The sequence below is a fragment of the Xenia sp. Carnegie-2017 genome, unplaced genomic scaffold (genome assembly GCF_021976095.1).
Source record: "Xenia sp. Carnegie-2017 unplaced genomic scaffold, XeniaSp_v1 HiC_scaffold_21, whole genome shotgun sequence".
NCBI lineage: Eukaryota > Metazoa > Cnidaria > Anthozoa > Malacalcyonacea > Xeniidae > Xenia > Xenia sp. Carnegie-2017.
In genome coordinates this window covers 1,059,771-1,076,245 of record NW_025813484.1, presented here as the reverse complement: position 1 = coordinate 1,076,245, position 16,475 = coordinate 1,059,771, and the positions used below count along the sequence as shown (strand labels likewise).

At 33.7% G+C, this 16,475-nt stretch overlaps 2 protein-coding genes and 1 long non-coding RNA gene across 4 annotated transcripts; 1 reads left to right on the top strand and 2 right to left on the bottom strand.

Moving 5' to 3' along the window:
- Positions 1 to 238: 238 nt before the first annotated feature.
- On the bottom strand, positions 239 to 964 carry LOC124444465 (aggrecan core protein-like). The gene has a single exon (XM_046995087.1). It carries the CDS (start codon positions 962 to 964, stop codon positions 239 to 241), a length of 726 nt encoding a protein of 241 aa, XP_046851043.1.
- Positions 909 to 10,972, bottom strand: LOC124443703 (dystrobrevin beta-like). 2 transcript variants are annotated; one of them, XM_046994204.1, is made up of 16 exons: positions 10,839 to 10,972; positions 9,488 to 9,588; positions 8,595 to 8,662; positions 8,147 to 8,227; positions 7,739 to 7,952; positions 6,356 to 6,441; positions 6,206 to 6,285; positions 6,039 to 6,116; positions 5,674 to 5,791; positions 5,474 to 5,579; positions 5,186 to 5,281; positions 4,824 to 4,865; positions 4,631 to 4,750; positions 4,327 to 4,534; positions 2,607 to 2,835; positions 909 to 2,356 (listed from the first exon to the last, which is right to left on the bottom strand). In XM_046994204.1, the coding sequence occupies exons 2-16, from the start codon at positions 9,529 to 9,531 to the stop codon at positions 2,250 to 2,252; spliced, it is 1,677 nt and encodes a 558-aa protein (XP_046850160.1). In that variant the 5' UTR covers positions 9,532 to 9,588; positions 10,839 to 10,972; the 3' UTR covers positions 909 to 2,249. The 2 variants fall into 2 exon arrangements, with proteins under 2 accessions (XP_046850160.1, XP_046850161.1); XM_046994205.1 differs by lacking the exons at positions 909 to 2,356; positions 2,607 to 2,835 and adding an exon at positions 3,267 to 3,754.
- A 101-nt stretch (positions 10,973 to 11,073) lies between these two features.
- On the top strand, positions 11,074 to 11,651 carry LOC124444275. The gene is made up of 2 exons (XR_006947922.1): positions 11,074 to 11,229; positions 11,478 to 11,651. It is a non-coding gene; the product is annotated as an uncharacterized LOC124444275 (long non-coding RNA).
- The last annotated feature ends 4,824 nt before the right edge of the window (positions 11,652 to 16,475 follow it).

Sequence of the window (16,475 nt, the reverse complement as noted above, 5' to 3'; positions counted from 1 at the left end):
TACTTATATAATATGCACATGAGATAAACGCATACTATTTTATGAGAAAAATTTAAGGATTTAGTCAAAAAAGAAATTTTCAATGTAAATCAAGTTTTAATTTTACGTAAAGACTACATTGTATGTTACAATTCGTACTATGATAATACATTGTTCATTGTCTATTGAAAACGTCTTTTACTAAAGAAAGATTAATGATAATGACTCTTTGTAAGATTGAGCATCGGTCCTCACTCAATCAACCATGGACTGGATATTTTCCAGCAAATTCTCTCTTCCCATGGAATGGCTGTTCTTCAGAAAATTCTCTCTTCCCATGGAATGGTTGTTCTTCAGAAAATTCTCTCTTCCCATGGAATGGCTGTTCTTCAGAAAATTCTCTCTTCCCATGGAATGGTTGTTCTCCAGCAAATTCTCTCTTCCCATGGAATGGTTGTTCTCCAGCAAATTCTCTCTTCCCATGGAATGGCTGTTCTTCAGAAAATTCTCTCTTCCCATGGATTGGTTGTTCTCCAGCAAATTCTCTCTTCCCATGGAATGGTTGTTCTCCAGCAAATTCTCTCTTCCCATGGAATGGTTGTTCTTCAGAGAATTCTCTCTTCCCATGGAATGGTTGTTCTCCAGAATTCTCTCTTCCCATGGAATGGTTGTTCTCCAGCAAATTCTCTCTTCCCATGGAATGGTTGTTCTCCAGCAAATTCTCTCTTCCCATGGAATGGTTGTTCTCCAGCAAATTCTCTCTTCCCATGGAATGGTTGTTCTCCAGCAAATTCTCTCTTCCCATGGAATGGTTGTTCTCCAGCAAATTCTCTCTTCCCATGGAATGGTTGTTCTCCAGCAAATTCTCTCTTCCCATGGAATGGTTGTTCTCCAGCAAATTCTCTTTTCCCATGGAATGGCTGTTCTCCAGCAAATTCTCTCTTCCCATGGAATGGTTGTTCTCCAGCAAATTCTCTCTTCCCATGGAATGGTTGTTCTCCAGCAAATTCTCTCAACCCATAGAGTGGTTGTTCTCCAGCAAATTCTCTCTTCCCACTAAGAATAGAAGAGTCTTTTGCCGAAGTAACTTCGCTCAATGCAATCAAAAATGAGATTACGATAGTACAATGAACATAGTGAGTCATCTTTATTGCTTTTCGAATGAGTCTAAAAACTGCCTCTCTTCTTATTTCAAATGAATGAAAGTAAAATTGAAACTAGTTGTGTTTAAATACATTTGGCGTCATCAGGTGCCCAACGCGCATTATTTACCATCTGCTCATTAAATCATGCACAACACAAAAAATAATTGCAAATTCAAATAACATGATATGCAAGCTATTTAATAATTTATGCACAAATTTTAAAAGTCAATTAGTCTACAAAAATATAATTAGAGAAGACTAGCATAGTGGTTTAAATATTACTTTAAGACGAAGAAACGTCACATATGTCGTAAGCTTGATCATTGACAAAGTGACCACAATAAAAAAATTGCTATTTAGGATTTTGTAAATGACATCTGCACCTCTCATAGTAACTCACATTAAAATTTAAAGATTTTCAAACTGAATAAGAAGACAACAACGCAAATGTTCTTCAATATTGACGAGTTACGCCTACATATGTCAAGTTATATTTTCATCGTGCACATTTGAAAAGTCAATTTAAGCTTTGTATATTGAGACTGTTTGCAAAGACAATTAGGCAAAATGGCCAGTTCCATTTTGTTTTCATAATTTAAAGATTTGACGTGCATTTTGGAGTTTCAAACTTTCAATCACCATGGAGATGTAATAAAGAAGCAAACATAATAGCAAAAATGAAAAATTAAAATTACGACGTTACCGCCGCAAGAGAGCACAAAAAGTTAATTTTCATTTTTAAAACCAAAATACACAAACAGTAGACGATTAGCTACTTTCAGTCGAGTTTTCAGAATTAAGACAATAAATCGTCATTCTATGAGTTGACGATTCACAAGATTCAAATATGAAGATTTGCTTTCTTTTGCTATCGACATTCCCAATAAAAACTAAATATCTGTGTGTGAAATTAAACCCCGCTGAGCTAAAAATGAAAAATTATCTGAGTAGATAAAGAAAGTTTTGCGCAATTTTGTGGATGGCTAAAATCGATTATATTCTCCCCGTTAAAAAAACTTTACACAAATAATGAAACTAATTATAGTTTAGGAAATGTCTTAGATAAACAGTTTGACTTAAAACACAGTTTATGGGCAACAAATAAGCCTAGAATTATCACATGCCTTAGCCTTCAGCAAGGATAGGACGACTAGAGTGGTCAGCAATCCCCATATCTATTCCGCCTTTTGAGCGATGATTATTATTGACATCATCCTCATCATCTTTTTCTTCTACATTGAAATACATTGAACTTCGATCAAAAATCAACTGTTAGCACAAACATATTTTGGAAAAAAGCAAAGCTATGTCAACAAAATGAGCAAAACCCCAAGTGCTAAGGATAAGTTTCTTTTCTTTCCTATGAAATATTTCCATGCATATTTTACCATAAAACTTTGCAATTCTAATTTCTCAACCCCCCGTCCTTCCTCATACTTTCCGTACGTTTATTGTCTTTGCAGTTGATCTATATACACTAACCTGAAGTGAGCTCATCAACAAATGAAGACATTGCATTGGTAACATTATCAGTGGCATGAAGTAGATCGCGATGAAGATTTTTGCCCTGCTGACTTGGATTCTCTTTTGTGACTACGTGTACGGCCGAATTACTATCCCTTGGATCAGATGGCGACCGCCGCATCAACTCGGTATTTCTGGGGCGTATTGAAGGTGAGCTAGGCGTCGATCTCGATCTAGGTGATCCAGCCTAGAGAGAACGTGTGATAACATTGTATAATCACTAGTGAATACGACCACGTGAGAGTACACGGTCAATGGATGAACGATGTTCAATAAGATGACCATATCAACAACACTAACTTATAGATATTTTGTATATTATATTAATACACAGTAAAACATATTTTCTTGTAGTTGTAACCTTCATAAGTGAATACAATGAGCTCTGCAAACTAAAAGATAGTTGAAACTACGTACCACGTAAGTTACTTGTGTCTTAGTAACGTACTGCTGTATTGTGTGAGGAAATGAACGTGAAATAGTAAAGACAATAAGCTTCAAGCATAAAAACCAGTCATGAGCATGTAGGTATCCTTATGTATCACTACATGTACATATTACCACAAGATCTATTGTCAATACATTGTGATTCTCTTTCAAGGTTTAAAACCGAACATGTTTGTTCCATTCTGGATATATTTCGATGTAAGGCGATTATAATAAATGACAGTTTCTAACTTTCCTCACAATATCATATATTCTATAACACACAGTTTATTGTTATTGAACTTCTATACTATGTCGATAAAACGAAACTATTACTATGAATCATCGCAGTTATGTAATAACATGCAATATGTGAAGTACGAGTTAAGATCTTTTCTAAAAATACATTCGAATGTTCAACAAAAACATGAAGTTCGATCACAACGCTAGAGAAACCTACAATTAGTGTTAAGTTAGCAATGGAAAAATTTCGTTGAAAATTCCATAGTAAATCGACTACATGTATATATGTATACATATATATATATATGTTGTAAAACTATCTATTCTCTTCGCGTTAACTATCCAAACGTTCTTTCAGAAATACAACCAAAGGATTGTTTCAAGAATGCCACATGAATGTGCATCGTTAGTTTTCTGACGATTCACAGGTGTTCAGCCTATATGGAACACAGAGAACAGTGGTGAATTAAAGGTCTTTTTATAAAAATTAAAAGTGAACTTTCGACCATAAAGTAAACAAAGTGTGTAGATTTAAAGTCTCTAGTGAACATCTTCTCAATTTTTGCCCTTTCAAAGTTGTATGAAATAATTTTTTAACGAAATTGGCTGTAAACGAAACCTGAAGTATAAAATACAAGAGAAAGATATTTTTGATATTATAAGCACCATTAATTCACATCGTTCTCTATGTTTCAAACTCAAGCAGTGCTTATGTTTCTCTTTCGTAGTCAAATGTAAGGATATAATGATATCCTTATCACAACACAAATATATAACATCAATTGCAAACATGAAGTTCATAAAATGCAGAAAGGAAGACGCCTTGAGGAATTGAATGCTTTAGAAAAGAACTACACACCAAGCATATGCTACTTTCGAATAAATATTATCTTATAATCAACTTCATCAAAACAGCATAAAACTCCCCCACCCCTTTAACAGATCTTATAATCAACTTCATCAAAACAGAATAAAACTCCCCCCCTTTAACAGATCTCTTTCCACCCACCTTCAGTATACTCATGAGACCTTCTAGCTGTGACATCAACTCCTTTCTAGTCTCTTGTAATCCACTCATTTTTAGCTCGAGTTCATCTTTCTTCTGACGTAATCCCTTGAGTTCCGCAATCTGAGCAGAATCTACTCCACTGGCGTTTGGTTTGTCAGTAGAATTGTCACGGATTTCACGTAAATTTCGAATTGTTTCCAATAATTCTCTGAGAAAATATCACGAGGTCACTTTTGAAAATTGTTCATAATTCAATTGCTCCAAGAAATTGTATTTTAATAAATGAAATGTTATACAAAGTTACCTATTCTTGGACTGCAAATCATTGATGATTTTTCTCTTGGTTTTATTTTCCTCCAAATCACGTCGAAGTTCAGTAGGTGCTTTTGAATCCCTCACCTCAGCGTCCGTATTATCAGCGAGTCTACAAAAACACAGAAAGTAAACAATATAAGAAATAAAACTACAAGATTGACAAATTCAAACTGTGGCCACACCTTGCTGCATATCTTGCAATCAGTTTATGTTCATCATCAATTCTAAGAAAAAGGCTCAAATTTAAGAAAAAAATTCAAATTTACGTACAAATGACTACATTAGAAATTCGAAAGTTAAAGGGTATACTAATAATCTTACATAAAAATTTGACTGATTTGAACAATGTGCAGGTAAGAGTTTTACTTTCAATACTGTGTATGTTTAAAAAGTTGACAACACATATATTCAATTCTTCGTTAATTTCATGTAATTTTCAACATATCAATGTTAACAACACTTTTGTATCGAAATATAAACTTCACATTTCTCCGTGTATGTATTGTTAAAAAACTTCAAACATCAAAATTATTCATCAGCTGACCTGGAGTCAAAGCTGTCAGGATCACTAATTTTACCAGAAGAGCTTGGAGTAGAGTGAGAACCACCATTCATTGTAGAAAAGTCTTCAACGGGAGGACTACAAAACAGGGATTCGGCAAAGTTATTCAATGCAGTATAATGAATCATCAAATTATAACTAATTTCCAAGATCTTATTTGACCCTTTACTAGGGGGAATTTTTTGAAAATTTTGTACAAATTTCGTTTGGAAAATTGTTGCCGTATGGCAACACTGCCAAAGTAAAGCGTTAAAGAATTTTTGTACTTACACAACGTTTGATATGTCATATAATTGATTAGGAGGTACTTCTTCATAATACTCCGGCAATTTAGGAACAGGCTTCTTCTGAATTTTCCATGAGGGTTCAGGATTCGCTAAATCATCAGAATGTGCAAATATTGGCCACTGATCACACACATGCACCAACTAATATAATTAACCAAGCGAATGACCAATAAACATACTTACAATTTGTGTCGTTGATAATCCTATGAAATGCTGCAAGCCAGAGAAGCGAGGGAGGACAATTGCTTGCCCAGATACAATCAAGAAAATGTTCTAAAGTTGTCGAATCCTTTCGCAAAGGCTGAACAAAAATGAAAAGATTGACGAAATAAAAATGGCACAAGTTTAAGGAACGCTTAAAAATTGTTTGAATAGCTTCACTGTATGAGCACATCTAGCTAACCTTAACACTCTCATAAATTTGGGCTTTTGGATGACTTTCAATATACAACGGGTTGAGATTAAATAAAAATGCTGTAGTTTATTGACTTATTCACTATGTATTATTTAGACCAAGACAGAAAATGGCATAATGTATAACAACATACCCCAGTGGGTCTAAAAAATGAATTAACAACATCTTCATTAAAACCAAAAGTCGGAGACTCGCCAACAGCTTCGGGAAGCTAAACCAAAAATATTTATTCTAATTTGTTGTATCTTTTTACATCCTTAATTTAGAAAATAAAGATTTTTCCCGACTTCTTTGTAATACCTTTAAGATTTCTTTCAGATAGGCTTCAAATTTAGCAAAATTTAGTTTGCCATTCTCCTCCGACACTTGAGAAAAAACATCTAAAAAAATAGACAAGCGTTTTTGACAACATTTAAGTTGTATCATTTGAAATTCAGGTAGTAATTATACATCTTAGCTTATCAACCAATCGTCCAGCGCACAGCATTGAAAGTGACGTTTTCACCGATAAAACTTGAACCCTATCATTGCCCTCACTAAAATGAAAATTTACAAACTTTTAATCGAAAAAAAACATCACACTCAAATCATCCCAAGTTTTTTAAAGGAATATTGGCGATGATCGAGGATTGCGTTAAAGACTGTTATATAAATCCTGCTTTTTATTGTTTGTTCAAGAATAAAGTAAAGCCACTATACACGATCATTTCTTGAAGAAAGAAGCAAATATTTGGAAATATATGCACAAAAATTGATTTGCAGTGGGCCTGAATCATAACAACGGGTTTTCACAGAATTTGAACTGACAAGACCTTCTAACTACACTTGAAACAGTGTGAACTCTTTCTTTATCGCAAAATTTGAATTTGAAAGCATTTACACTTTGTAGACGTTGAATTTCTCAACATATTATATCATTATTATGTTTCCAGTCAAAGTTTTTTTAAATCACGTCAACCCACAATAAGTAAAGTGTCAACACATGGCATAATGTGTCAACCCACCAAAATGACTGAGTCCACCCACCATAAGTAAGGTGTCAACCCACCAAAATGACTGAGTCCACCCACCATAAGTAAGGTATCGACCCACCACCAAAATGACTGAGTCCACCCACCATAAGTAAGGTATCGACCCACCAAAATGACTGAGTCCACCCACCATAAGTAAGGTGTCAACCCACCAAAATGACTGAGTCCACCCACCATAAGTAAGGTATCGACCCACCAAAATGACTGAGTCCACCCACCATAAGTAAGGTGTCAACCCACCAAAATGACTGAGTCCACCCACCATAAGTAAGGTGTCAACCCACCAAAATGACTGAGTCCACCCACCATAAGTAAGGTGTCAACCCACCAAAATGACTGAGTCCACCCACCATAAGTAAGGTGTCAACCCACCAAAATGACTGAGTCCACCCACCATAAGTAAGGTATCGACCCACCAAAATGACTGAGTCCACCCACCATAAGTAAGGTGTCAACCCACCAAAATGACTGAGTCCACCCACCATAAGTAAGGTATCAACCCACCATAAGTAATAAAGTTAATGGTTTGAATCGGGGAGTCACATATTTGGATCGTCCAGATTAGTGCAATTCTGAAAAGAGCTGTTGGTGTTGACTCACGTTACGACGTTCTTAACGGTAATCATCTTCAAAGTAAAGTCAGTCAATACTTACACCAACAGTCTTTCTCAGGCCTGTAATAACCAAGACTATCAACATCTACGAACATGTTATCATAACGAAGGTGCCGATCAACGACAAGTAAGACTTTGTAATGCGTACAAATAACCATTACGTTGACTAAAAATTTAGCGAAGTGTACCTGTCATAGGCGTACAAAAGCCATTGTTTGACTAGAGCGATGCTTTTTTCGACGTCAATATCAGTAGTTGAAGGTATACGTTTGTTCAGGGCATAAAATATACTCGATAACACAGCTTCCAGTTTTGACTCGTGGATTTCAACGTCATGCTGCATAGTATGAAGGCGATTCTCGCGAAAGGCCTCAATCATGTTGTAAATATCAACCAGATGCACTAAACAACCGAATCAAGACTCTGTTATCGGCAATCGGACGGGAAAAGATGTTTTATTCATGGTAGCTTATTTCAATCACTTTACAAGTTTCAAATTGCAGTATTGTGACATACATGTTATATGTACGTCACATAGTTCTGATTACAGAGTGCATACGGGCTTGGGATACCTATGGTTTTTTCACATAACTTACAGTTCGTTTTTGTCATCAAAAAGAAAAGTTTGGATCCAGTTCTTTGGGATGCATACTGTATTGAGTCAAAATTTTGAGCATCTAAAAGAATGAGAAGTTAAACATGAAAATGATGTTTTGAAACACAACTATTTCCACAGAGCTCTATACCAAATACCTCCAACTGATATTTCATTACTATATTTCATGAGCGCGCGTTTTTTGACTCGAATTACGTATGCTACCAAATATCGTCCTGATCATTTTGGATAAAAATTTGGCTAAATGACTTTACAACTATGTTATAACCTACAAGTAGTTTTTATGTTAGTGAAACTCTATCCGAACTTCAAATTCGAGCATTTTGCATCCAAAATGTGTTTTTTGACAGTGAACTTCCATGTCGTCGCTCTTATTTCAAAATAAATAAGACAATTATCGGTGGAGATAAAAAAAGTGTATTACTGACTCATTTCGTTGATCAAATCCTGGAGCATGTGTTCAGCTTGTTCCCGAGGTATTGATTCATTTTCAATGCTGAAAGAACATGAAACAATGAAAAATATGCATGATTTAGCAATCAAATGAAAACAACGAGTTTCATGTCGTGTGCTAAAGCATTCGTCACCACTATCATATCAGTCATATATGCAATCTACGGTAAACCTAAATAGCCAAGCTTTCGTATGTTTGACAGACACCCAGTTATGAAAAATGATCCAAACGTCACTCCACATATTTAGGTCACTCATCACAAATAGTGGCTTATTTTACTATGAAGGGAGTAGTCGCCGTAAATTAGTAAGATCGTAACTGAATGTTTCAACAGTCGTACATATAGTTACACATTTTTAATCATAAGATGTTAACTGATAATTGGTGAACCTGAAATTGAACTCGACTCACTCTTGTCAGATAAAGTAATGATGAGATAGTCAGGTAAACATATTAAATAGTTGAAGTGAAAACTTTTAAAGTCAGTCTATTAACTGCATCTGTGAGGCATAAAATTTATGAAAATCTTATTATGCCGTGACGCTCTTATTCTGTCATTAAGATTGTTTAACTAATATTTTTTCGCACAATCGTCTTTTTGAAAAGAACAATTTTTTTAAATTTTTGTGCATCACGCATTTAAAAGTGCTTAAATAAGCACGTTTTAGACTAGTTTATTAGAATATATTCATTTCAACATGTTATTTTTGCAAACTGAGTTTCAAGTATTCACGATCGACCAAAAGGATTTAGGGAACGAGTCATATGTAAACAAGTCATATGTAAACGATATTATACATAGTAAGCAACGCTTGGTGGATAGAAAAACAACTGAAATGGTCATGTTTAAACTTTACAATCCCTTACTTTCCCTGAAGAGTGGGAGATGTTGTTGCGTCAAATATCGGCATTTCTTTGACGTTTTATATCGTTTTAAAGCTGCAGTCCTTCAAGTTGAACGTGAAAATCTAAAATGACAAAATGATTAAAATTTGCATTAGATACCAGATTGAAATCTTAATTTGATACATGGCAAAGAATGGAAAAGTTCTAGAACAAAAAACAACATAAAATAATCACGTCGAAAACTTAGTAAAAACAAAACAGCATCTTCAGTTTGTAAAGATATATTACTAGAAATCGAAAAACAAATTTTTGTGTACCTTTAACCCAACGGATCTTCAACTTAATGTAGTTGAACATGCAGAGTTATATTTCTAATATTTACTTATCTCTGACATCGGATATGAAAGTATCGTGGAAGCGAATATACTTTCTTTCTGTAGTGTGTGGTTGTAATATTGTAGTGTTCATATTAATTGCGAATAGAAAGTTCACAAATTATGCTGTGTTGACGAACCTCTTCGGCAAATATCTGAGATTTAAAGATCTTCCAAGAACATCAAAATTTCAATGAGTCATATAAGCACTGCGTTTATAAATTGTAGATGTAGCTGAGGATTTTTCGCGAAGCAATATATTGATGTATTCATTAATTTAATGTTTTCCTGTTGAATTAATTTGCTAACTTAATGGTGAATAATACTGGTGAGCCATTCATTGAGCGAATCGAAGTAAGTTCGTGGCAGAAATATTATGCGTTCGAAAATATTTGACGACCTAGAAGAAAGATTTGATGATCGTGTACAAGAAGCTGGGATAGTATAAAATTGGTTTAATCATTTACTATAGGAAATCACAAGAGAGATCAATATGAAGACACAAAATCATTATTAATAGCAACCAATATTATGACAAAACAATCTCAAGTATGTTATAAAAAACAGCATATACAAAATACTTTTCTTAGCGTTAAGCAAATTCGATTCAATACTTTACTTTTTGAAACCTACAAGTACGGGTATCTTAATCGGACAATTTTAAACATGTAGAACAGTAAAAGAGGATGTTAACTGTCTGATAAAATTGTCAGATTACATACATAAGTTTGCTAATCGAATTTAAGCCGTTATTTCACCGTTTAATTTGATACTTTTATGCTTTAAGTACCTAAGAACAGCACAAATATTCTATTAATCTTAACCCTCAGTCGCGGCAATTATATATCTGCAAGGTTTTAAAAGCAGAGAAGAAAAAATCATATCAACACTTCCATGTCGAAATCTTTATATTTTGAACATTGAAATGCGTATTGTATTGACAACAGAGAAGGCTTTATGAAAAATATGACACAAAAAAACAGCGTAATATTATTTACCTAAACTACATAGTAGTATGCTTTCTTTACATGTATAGAGGCAAAATCATTGCAACCAAACGCCAGACGTCGGGGAGGATTCCACTATAAACGGCGGCCATCTTACTTAAAAGAAGCTACTTCATTGATTTTATCTGTATAACGCATGCGTATTGTTGTTGGAAGAGGAAAGTATTCGAAACGCACAAAATATGCAAGTATGAAAATTCTTTGCCCCTCTTCCTGTATCACATACCAATAAACATTTGAGCGTTGTACTGACAAGGGTAGTTAAGTGTTAAATACATGGGTGTCGAATAAACGATGGCTTGACGGGGGAAGCTTGTATTCCAAAACAATATATACACATTGCTCGCGATTGTTGACTAATATGATTTCCAGAAAGAACAAGGTACAATGTAAAGATTTTGAAACATCTTTTCGATGTGCATGTCTATATATCTTAACTCTCTTACATTAGTTAAAAGTGCGCAGTTATGTTTCGCAGGGTTTGACGATTAATTCTTAAAACTTGCGCAGACCGAAAATTGTCACTTCCAGTTTATATATAATACACTTTTGTCCTTCACAATAAATACGATTTATGATTAGTGGAGATTTCTCAGCAAGTATGTCGCTAAGACGACCATTGTTTTATAGACGACAGCATTGAAAGTGTTTCCTGAATTTTTCTTGGTGACGTAACGATATCCTTTGTCATTTTTGTCAGCTAAAGAAAAAAACATTGTTACGTACTGATTTCAGTCTTCATATGTAAAAATAATAATTAAGAAACATACTTAGTTTCTCAAATATTTTGTTACTCTGATGGCATTTCGTCATGTGTTTGATATTTTTCTTTTTTGATGCAAAATAACACACGTTTTTTCTGGCGTTATAAACAGTCAACCAACATCTGCCATCCTTTCCGCACGCTTTTTTACACTTTGAGCTATGCTTTGTTTTGAAGCGTTTATAATATGGTGCTCTTAAGCATTTACCACGATGCTCGGCAAACTTCCAAAGAATAGAAGCTGAGGAAAAATAGGAATAGAAATAGACCATTAACTTCCCGCATATTTTCACTGAAGTTAATTATTTCCAGTCAACTCACTCGTTGTCACATTTGCGGTTACCAATTCTGTTGTTGGTATTTCAGTTGTCGAGGGTTCTGTCGTCACCATTTCTGTTGTTGGCCTTTCTGTTGTTGTCATTTCAGTTGTTGGTATTTCTGTTGTTGTCCTTTCTTTTGTCGTCTTTTCTGTCGTCGTCCTTTTTGTTGTTGTCCTTTCTGTCGTCGTCCTTTTTGTTGTTGTCCTTTCTGTTGTAGTGGGTGGAGCTCTAGTTGTGCGCCGTACTTTTACTTTCGCTAAAAAAACAAATGGAATAATAGTTTGTCTGTTTTAAAAAATGTTGAATTTGCCAACATCGACTATAGCTCACCCACCTTTTAACCAGTATTGACCTGGTTGGCTGCAAACTCCATGCCAACGTTTAGAGGATAAACTAAAATGGCAAGTTTTACTTACGAAGTATGCAGCATCACATTTAACTTTTCTTAAACACCACCAAGTACAATAGTTCATATTATCAGCGGGGATAATAACAGAAATGAAAAGTCTCAAGCATCCTCCTTTTGGAAGGGGCTTCATACGGGTAACGATGTCTGAAAATAAAACATAAAGCACTTCATACAGTTAGTGATTGTACAAATTGCTTTAAATGACTTTACGAAATAACCATTTGAAAACGAACAAAGTATATTTAGCAACAAACTTGTACAGTATTTTATAACATTTTACCATATTGTGTTGCTTCAACATAATCCTGTTCACGCCAAAGAGACAGTAAAATGAAAAGGTAAAAAATAGCCGTTGTCAGTATTTGCATTTCTAGGAAACGTTTATTTTTTATTATACGTATGGTTATGCATTTGACGTACTTAAGAATTAATTAAGCCTGTCAAAATACTCAATCAGTAATTAGAAGTTAATTATGATTGTTACAACATTCAATAAATGAAAATTATGTTACCTTGGAAACGAGATTAATTTGCTTCGTTATCCAGTCTGAAATCACAAAGAAAGTGAAATTCAGATGTTCATTTAGCATTTTTACACACTAACCGAAGTGAAAAGTTGAAGAAGCTAGTTAAAAATTTTCGCTGAATAAGCAACATATTATTTTGTGCATCAAGGGTCATCAAAGATGAACTTGGGTACGCATGTTTAGTTTGGGAAAAACGCATCTCTAGTTTTATGTGATTCTGTAAAAATTCTATAGTATTCAACGGCAAGTACAAAGATTTTAAAGCAAAGTAATGGAAAGTATTGTTTATTTCGTAATTTCTAGCTACATCAATTCATTATTGCACTTCAGCTTGACTACTCTTTTTCTTTCGCATTTCATTTAACGTTTATGTTACTTTTTATACGTTATACACACTTCCACGAAGTTATTTCATTCTACCTTTATTTATTCAACATTTCCTAACCATTAATATTTACCTAATCAAAGATGTTTTTACAAATTGCTTTGGGTTTTGACTGTAGTAAATGGACATCTTTTTCGTGCTATGGGTGTAAATCGTCGTCATGAGAAAGTCTTTTGAGTTACTTTTATAAATTCATTTTCTAGCTTGGATGGACAAGTCACTTTCAGTGGTTATCTGTAACAGTTTACATATTTCAGATAGAACTACTTTTTGTAAATATATCGATGTAAATTTTTCTAATTTTTTTCTTTTGTTGAGTGTAATTACATGCCATGCATGTTTTGTCCGAATTACTCTCAATATGCAAAGATTTTTTTTCCATAAAAAGCTCTTCGTAATTCTCGTTAAAGCAAAGTAGGGATCAAAGTTTCTTTATCGCTATTGAAATATTTCACAAATGACATAAGTTCCAGCTAGCTATCAGTGCTTTATTCATTGAACTAACTATCTAAGTATCAAAAAATTGATTACATCCAAAAGAAATTTACGATTTGTATTTCTACATTTTGTATCCTCTGCTCTTTATTTTGGTTATTTACAATCTAAGAAGATCATAGTCGAAGACAAACAAAACTCGTTTCCAGGACCTTTGTTTCCATGAAATCTCACAACTTCAACTCGCACTCAAATGCTGGTCATATGTAGAAAAGGCAAAAATCACCATCAACTTATGCAATATAGTTGTTTTTTTAAATAAAAATGTATGTCATTATATGTCAATAACGGTTATGTTGATTGATTTTTAAGTGTATGATGATGTTATTGAAAAAACACGGCAAGCTCTATTCTTTTTTCCCCTGCAATGTTTGAGGCATTAATGGAAAACATCTTTACAAACTTTGTATAACAGATAGCACAATATTAAAAGCTAAAAACTGTCTTACAACAATTACAGTAAAACCAGTTTATATATAATACGATTTTGTACTTTACAATAAATATGATTTATGGTTAGTGGAGATTTCTCAGCAAGTACGACGTTAAGACGAGCATTGTTGTTTTATAGATGCCAGATTTGAAAGTGTTCCCTGAATTTTTCTTAGTGACGTAACGATATCCTTTGTCATTTTTGTCAACTAAAGAAAAAACAATGTTATGTACCCACTTTCCTCCATATGTAAAAAAAATTTATAAATATACTTAGTTTCTCAAATATTTTGTTGTTCTGATGGCATTTCGTCATGTTTTTATGTTTTTCTTTGTTGCTGCAAAATAACACACGTTTTTTCTAGCATTATAAACGGTTAACCAACATCTGCGATCCTTTTTGCACGTCTTTTTACACTTTGAGCTATGCTTTGTCTTGTAGCGTTTATAGTGTGGTGCTCTTAAGCATTTACCACGATGCTCGGCAAACATCCAAGGAATAGAGGCTAACGAAAAATAGCATTAAAATGAACTATTAAATTTCTACATATTTTTATTAAACTTAATTATTTCCAGTCAACTCACTCGTTGTCACATTTGCGGTTACCAATTCTGTTGTTGGTATTTCTGTGGTCGAGGGTTCTGTTGTCACCATTTCTGTTGTTGTCATTTCTGCCGTGGTCAATTCGGTTGTTGGTCTTTCTGTAGTGGTTATTTTCGTTGTCGGCCTTTTTGTTGTTGTCTTCTCTGTTGTCGTCTTTTCTGTTGTTGTTCTTTTTGTTGTTGTGGGTGGAGCCTTAGTTGTGCGCCATACCTTGTTTGCATCTAAAGTAAAGAAATTTTATCATCAATTTTCTGTTTCAATTAATACCGAGTTTCTAATTTTTGCAAAGTTTCAGACTTACATTTTCTATAGTACAGGAAACGACCAGGAAGACAACCACCACTTTTCGATAGTATAAAATCTCCATAACTGATTGCGCATCGATAAGATGAGTAATCATGAAACACGACTACAGTCAGACATCTGGAAATTTTCAAGCACCATCGTAGACAACCTTCTACCTTCTGGAAAAGACGATGTTTATCTGCGCTGTTATAGTAACATCCATTCAACTTAACATATCTTACATCATAAAGCAAATCTAAAAATACAGCATTTCTTGTTGTTATATTTGCAGAGATTGCACAAACTAAGCAATATCTAAAAAGATTTTCGTCATTCTTTACCATATTGTCTTGCTTCAGCATAATCCTGTTCACGCCAAGGAGACAGTAAAATGTAAAGGTAAAAAATAGTCGTTGTCAGTATTTGCATTTCCAGTAAAAATTTATTTTTCGTTGTACATAATGTCACGGAGTTAAAGTAATTATGTATTGATTAGGCATGTCAAAAAAGTCAATCAATGATTAGTCCATAATAATGATTGCCAACGTCATTTAATGAACAAAAATTACGCTTTCGTAGAAATGTGTGAAATATATAAACAAAGATGAAATCACTATTCCATATAAAATCTGACATTAAAAAAACAAAGGTTAACGTAAAAACCAAGGTTAACTACATTTACAATATAATCTTACCATTTGTATTTCTACATATTGTATCCTCTGTTCTTCTTTTCTGGTATTGGCTATCTGGAAGAACTTTAGTCAAAGACAATAAACTCGTTTCCCGGATCTCTTCCACAAAATCTCACAAGATTAACTGAAATGTTGGTCATATAGTGAAAAGGCAAAAAATCACCATCAATTTATGCAATATAATTGTTTTTGTTAAATAAACGTACATACCATTATATGTCAAAAACGGTTATTTTGCATGTTTTTTAAGTGTATAATGATGTTATTAAAAAACAGTAAAAACTAAAGTATTTTTCACTGTAAGATGCTAAGGTAATAATGGAAAACATCTTTACAAATTTTATATGCTGGGATTGCACAATATTAAAGCTTGTTCATTAACATTTACAGTATGACAAATTTATATGTAAAAAAGTTTTGTACTTTGCAATACATATGATTTATGATTATTTCACAGTGCTCAGCAAGTACATCGCTAGGAACGACCATTGTTGTTTTATACATACCAGAATTGAAAATTTTTCCAGAATTATTCATAGTGACGTGACGATATCCTTTGTCATTTTTGTCGACTAAACAAAAAACGTTATGTGGCCATTTCAGTCTTCATATATAAAAATAAATTAAATAATAATTTATAAATATAATAAGTTTCTAAAATATATTTTTTGCTCTGATGGCGTTTCTTAATGTGTTTCATACTTTTCTCTTTT